Here is a 6,563-nt window from a genome sequence, read left to right as displayed (position 1 = left end):
GAGCAGTAATGAGAACTGCAAACCTGAGCGTACCCTCCCAAAGGACCGGCTCTTGAACGTCCCGTGAGACCAGTACCCGGTATCTGTGGACCTGAAGGGCGTAGCCAGAGCGTAAGGGCAGGCGTCCAGTCACACTTGTAAATTAGCACGGCGCCCGATTTTACTACGTATGCAAACGTAGTGAAATCGCATCGCGATGCGATTTTGACGCTTCTAATGGCATTTAATGTACATCTGTCATTTATTAAGGCCCAAACCCCCCCCCCCCAGTATCGACGTGATCCCGAAGTGTGGAGAGCGGCGGCAGTACGCATCAGACCTTTTCATACCCCCACTATCCACATCCGTCGGCGTGGAGTTGATTTTATATAGTGTGGCGTGCGCAGCGAGCCACTGAGCCCGAAGCGTGGCGAGCGGACGTGTATTATGTTACATAATTCTTGTAGAAAGTGACAGACTTTCTTTTACGACATTTGTTCCTTGTTGGGGAGCGACACCCCACACAGCTCTATCTTCGGCGCCCGTTTTTGATAACTTGTTCTCAAAACTTTTACAAAAACTGTTGAGAAAAGCTGATTGCCATGTAAACCATTGCATTCTTAATCGGGGCTCTGATCTCCATTGGCTGTGCTTAGAATGAAATGGAAGACAGACTTTTGATCCCCATAACCACCTCTGCCGATGCATGAGACAATTTTTGTGGTTTGGAATGGTTGCTTTGAATTTGCCCCACATACTCTGACCACCAAGCTCCCTTTTGATATCTCAGTTGGTTCTGTTGGGGGTGAAATCACAAGATGTGTAGCCTAAACTGGGGGTAGAATTCAGTTACGTTCTCCTGGCATGCATTTATTTGGTCTTTGGCTCCAGGATAGTGCTCTTAATGCTCTTGCACTAACCAGGCTTTGCATAACTCATACCTGGATGGTTCTGCAAGCCCCCTACACTTCCTTGCATGGTGTAGGCTAATGCGTTAAATGGCAAGTCATAAAAATGAGATTTAAATATACTAAATCTAACTGTATAATGAAATATAAGATTTGGGGCCCTGGAATGAGTCCATCTATTGTGCGGGGGTGATCAATTGCGAATGCATCCGGATTAACAGGCACATGAAATTAAATGTGGCTTGATCAATTATAATGTGATACCTGATCTTGATCCTACACACATTGATCCTATACTGATGGTCAACTATCTGTGATGTTCAACAATTTATCAGTGTACTGTTTTACATACTTCTCAAAGCATTTTTGGGAAGCTTTATTATTATACTACTTTAATATAGCACCGCATGGGATCCGCAACACCCAGTTACAATATATAATACATAAAAAAAAGCAAAGAAAGAAAACAGTGGTGCATTAGCAGCTGATATGGAAAGAAGTATCGGGGGGGGGGGGGGGGACCAAGGGATGTGTATGGAGATGGTTAAAGTTAGAGAAGGTACGGCACATGAGGGAAGAGGGCTCTGATTGTGAGATCTTATATTCCAAATAAGTATTACAAATTATCATTTGTTGTAGTAGTATATAGCGAAGGCATTATTTTCTTTTCTAAAATTTAGACTTTCGTTTAGTAATGGTGACTTTTGCATTATATTTCTATACTTGGAAAATTTGAAGCCTGGTTTAAAGAAGTGGTGGTGTTCAGAGAAGACTGATGATTTAGTTGAAGCCTTAACTCAAACCTGTTTGGTATCATTTAGTTCTGGCCACACATAGCGGCACAGCAGATCCTGTTAAGCGGGCCCTGCTTGGCTAGAAGGAGCCTGCACACTGGCTATTATGCGGCCGCAGCTGCCAGGTCCTACTGCAGCATGCTGCAGTTTGCCCGGATGACAGGTTTTCAGAGTGAACTCATACATTTCAAAGTATGCGTTCACACAATGTGGCTGTGTTTTCCTTGAAATCCAGTCGTCAGTGTTCTGCAGGATATGGTCAGACCACTGTGTGTGACCCCATGCAGTCTTTTTGTAACCAAGCGGTTCCGGGGCCCACTTAGCCGCTATGTGTGGCCCCAGCCTTAGTTTGTGGTTTTTTTTGTCTCTATTGAATGTACAGGGCATAACAAATATACCACCATACTTCATTTAAAGAACAACTTAAAATGTATATTTATTATGTCAATGTATGTTACTCCATTTATAGGTTTATATCCAGAAGCAGCAAGGAGAAGTGCTGGGTGTGGCTGTTGTCGAATCTGGTTGGGGTTCCCTACTTCCAACTGTAGTAATTGCCAATTTAATGCATGGAGGTCCAGCAGAGCGCAGTGGAGAGTTGAGCATTGGAGATCATGTGACTAGTGTCAATGGTACAAGCCTGGTGGGATTGCCCTTTTCTACATGTCAGGGATTAATCCGGGTGAGTAGAAAAAAGGGTTTCCATAATTTTAGAAATGGATGCATGTGTACACAAAAAGCGCACAAGATGGATTTTGGGTGAGGTGGCAAAGAAGTGACATAAAGTGGAAGGGAAAAATGTAAATATGGGATTTGACGTTGTCAAGCCAACTTCTTTTTTGCACATTGGCTTTAATGTGCAGTACACACCAGGATGATTTGGCCCAAAATGAGCCAATTTTGATACAATGTCGACCGATTGTATGTAAATTGGCCATGTTTTGGGCCATTTTGCTGCCGTTGTGATGCAATCCCGATCCGATGCGCGGCCCCACGGGTCTTTAGGTCTTTTCTGAGATCCTACATGCAGCAGGTAGGATCAGAGAAATGACCATTGTAGTGGGTGCGGGGCGCGATCGGATCGCGATCACATCAGGTGCCTTTTCTGTGCAGGTTGGTGGCTCCGTAAGCTCGTGAGCAGGTTGTACGTTCCTGTGACGACCCGGTCATGAGCAGCATCGTGCTAGTATGTACCCAACATTAATGATCTCCTGACTAGTGTCAAAGAAAGTTCCTACAACAAGCAGCTTGTTAAAAGAAAGCTTCGGGCAGATACAAAGCAGAAGGTGGGGCTGTACTTCTTCATGAAAAGTATGTGTTATACTTAACTGTACATTGCAGTTTATTTATACTCAAGGGGTTTATAAAATATAACTGGCTTTGAATTTTATCATGTGTTTTTTTTTTTTTTTTTTTGATACAAGTACTAAAAGTGTATAAATGTACTTTGGATAAACATAGTACCATAAGGGACCCATACACCAGTGGTACATTGGGGCTATCCCCCAATCAATAATGATAAACGTGCCAAGTGGGCATTGCGGAATCAGGATTTAACATGCTTAATAATCCCAATTCCCTGACAGATCAGCGATCATCACTACCAGCTGATTGATGCATCCGGTCGGCGGCTTTCACAGATTGAGCTTGCAGGTGTATGGGGACCTTTTCAGTGGAGTAATACCAGTGCTGCTTATGTGGCTACTAGAATTAAAGTTTAAAATATATTCACCAATGCATAGTAGGTGTCCAGCATTCAAATAATAATGACATGACCGTGAGTCACCTATAATAAATCCCAAGACTAAATTAGTCAACATAGTATAAAACTAAAAAATAAAATTTATTCATACATCTTTGCTGTAGGTACACCGAACATCTTGGCACATCAGGGCCAATGAGACCCCCTTGAGACTTAAGCCGTGTACACTCGGCTGCGATAGGGGCTGAAATTGTTGGGAATATGGTCGCTGGCGATCATATTGCCAGTGATGGGAGTGTTCCCCGGCGATAAATCACCGGGTGCGCGCTCCTGTTTTTAGCCCCGTTCTAATCACTTGCTCCTGCGACCAGCTGATTACCTCTGCGGCACCGCCGGCAGAAGTTCCCTTTCATCAGCGACCATCTCTGGTCGCTGAGGAAAAGGAGACCCTGAGATATATGAAAAATGCAAAATCATGCACTTGGGTCTCAGAAATCCAAAGACTAAATATAGTATAAATGACACTATAATGGAAACTACTGAGGAAGAGAGGGATCTAGGTGACACTATTCTAGGGGACTTAAAAGCAGGTAGGCAATGTAACAAAGCAATGAAGTCAGATGCTTGGTTGCATAGGGAGAGGTATCAGCAGTAGAAAGAAAGAAGTAATAATACCACTGTATAGGTCATTGGTACGTCCTCACCTAAAGTATTGTGTTCAGTTCTGGAGGCCATATCTCCAGAAGGATATAAATACATTAGAGACTGTACAAAGAAGGGCAACTAAAATGGTGCATGGCCTACATCACAAAACGTACCAGGAAAGACTAAAAGATCTTTATATGTATACTTTAGAGCAGAGAAGGGAAAGGGGGGACATGATAGAAACTTTCAAATATATCAAGGGTTTTAACAAGGTACAGGTGGGAGACATTCTTCACAGGAAGAGGAGCAACAGAACACGAGGACATGCACTGAAACTAGAGGGAGGAAGATTCAGGGGAAATGTGAGGAAGAATTACTGGTACTCTTTACCTAGAAGGGTGCCCGTCGTGATCGCGGGTACATTTATGTCTGGCCGCGACGCGACCGACGCGATGCCCGCGATTTCCCATTGAAACCCATGTTAAACATGGAAATCGCGTCGGTCGCGTCGCGGCCGGCCATAAATGTACCCGCGATGCCCGCGACGCGATGCACCCGATTTCCCATAGGAATCAATGTTAAATGGCCCGACCGACGCGATTTTACTGTTAAATGCCTCAATGGACCCGATGTGGCCATAGGAAACAATGTTAAATGGGCCTTAGAGCCCAAATAGTTACCCTGAACTCTGAAATGGCCCCCCCAATTGTTTACGCCACCCCACGATCAACGTCAACCCGAAGCGTGGCGAGCGGCGGCGGTACGCGTCCTCCGACCTTTTCATGCCCTACTATCCACGTCGGCGTGGAGTTGAGAATAGAATAGTGTGGCGAGCGCAGCGAGCCCCGCGAGGGGACGCGGATACCTTCACAGCTATACGCGTCCCCTAGCGGGCTTCACAGGTGTCCATGGCGACGCGGACACCTGTGAAGCCCGCGAAGGGACGCGTTTACCTGTGAAGGTATCCGCGTCCCCTCGCGGGGCTCGCCACGCTTCGGGCTCGGTGGCTCGCTGCGCTCGCCACACTATTCTATTCTCCACGCCGACGTGGATAGTGGGGGTATGAAAGAGTCGGAGGACGCGTACCGCCGCCCCTCGGGGGCTCGCTGCGCTCGCCACGCTTCGGGTTGACGTTGATCGTGGGGTGGCGTAAACAATTGGGGGGGCCATTTCAGAGTTCAGGGTAACTATTTGGGCTCTAAGGCCCATTTAACATTGTTTCCTATGGTAAAATCGGGTCCATTCAGCCATTTAACATGAAAATCGTGTCCATCGGGCCTTTTAACATTGATTCCTATGGCAAATCGTGGGCATCGCGTCGCGGCCATCGTGTGCACATTTATGGCCGGCCGCGACGCGACCGACGCGATGTCCTGGTTTAACATGGTTTTCAATGGGGAAATCGTGGACATCGCGTCGGTCGCGTCACGTCCGGGCATCTTTAGCCCGCATACGACGCGACCGACGTGATTTTTTACCTCACGATGCCCACGATCAACATCGCTGGCGCCCTTCTAGGTAAAGAGTACCGAATTACTTCACAGAAAGAGTAGTAGATAAGTGGAATAGCCTACCATCAGAGGGATTCAGTATGAAATCCCGACAAGGGGGGGACGTGGATCGCCCCCCCTTGCCCTTTAATGCCCCGCATGCTGGGACTTGTGGTTCTCCAAGTCCCAGCATGCGGGGGAGGCTTGCTGGGCCTCATAGTTCCACGGTATAAGACAGTAGTTTTTAATCTTTTTTTTTTTTTTACACCATTTTATCAGCCCGGTGGCCACCGGGGACAGCACCAGGCTTCAGCTTGGTCAGGTAAGTCCTGGAGGGGGGGACCCCTTTATTGGGGGGGTCCCCACTCCCCCAGGGCCCCTGGCCAGGCTGACCGGTCAGTGGGTTAATGCTTTGGCCGCGGGACCTTATATAATAAGTGTCCCCCGGCTGTGGCATTACCCTGCTGACTGGTTGTGCCTGGGGCTGGTTCTTAAAATACGGGGGACCCCTACTCATTTTGTCCCCCGTATTTTGGGAACCAGCCCCAGACCTGGAGCCTGGGGCTGGTTGTTAAAAATCGGGGAACCCCTATTTGTCGGGTTCCCTGATTTTTAATTACCGGCTCTGTCAGCCTGGTGCTGGTTACAGCTGGGAAGGGGGTAGGGGGAGAGTCCCCACGCTGTTTGCTTTTTTTTTTTTTTTTGTTTGTTTGTTTATTTATTTTTTTTACACTAAAGCCTGCACGGATCTGACTGATCCGTGCAGGCTTTTGCCAAATACGACAGGAAAATAAAGTGTATTTTCCTGCCGTATATTCGTGGCAGTTTTACACTAATTAGCAGCCGTATTTTCAACACGGCTGCTTAGTAAATCAGGAACCACCATTCTTTTGAATGGTGATTCCTGTTGTATTCTATCGATGGTGTAGACATTCGTATTTGTAAATACAAATACGAATGTCCCATCACTATGAATACGAATATTTGTATTTTTGGCATAGTAAATGCCAAAAATACGAATACACCGAAAAAATCGTATTTTCGT

The 6,563-nt window shown here is 46.4% G+C and overlaps 1 protein-coding gene across 2 annotated transcripts in view; it reads left to right on the top strand.

Annotated features, from left to right (window-relative positions):
- The window catches only part of APBA3 (amyloid beta precursor protein binding family A member 3), a 50,845-nt gene that overhangs the window by 38,168 nt on the left and 6,114 nt on the right, over positions 1-6,563 (top strand). For both annotated transcript variants that reach the window (XM_083179345.1, XM_083179346.1), the window contains exon 7: positions 2,151-2,363. In XM_083179345.1, the coding sequence (XP_083035471.1) occupies positions 2,151-2,363 (213 nt within the window). The remainder of the gene's footprint in view (positions 1-2,150; positions 2,364-6,563) is intronic.

The sequence above is a fragment of the Crinia signifera genome, chromosome 1, assembly GCF_055691185.1.
Source record: "Crinia signifera chromosome 1, ASM5569118v1, whole genome shotgun sequence".
NCBI lineage: Eukaryota > Metazoa > Chordata > Amphibia > Anura > Myobatrachidae > Crinia > Crinia signifera.
This window is presented reverse-complemented; position numbering and strand designations above follow the sequence as displayed.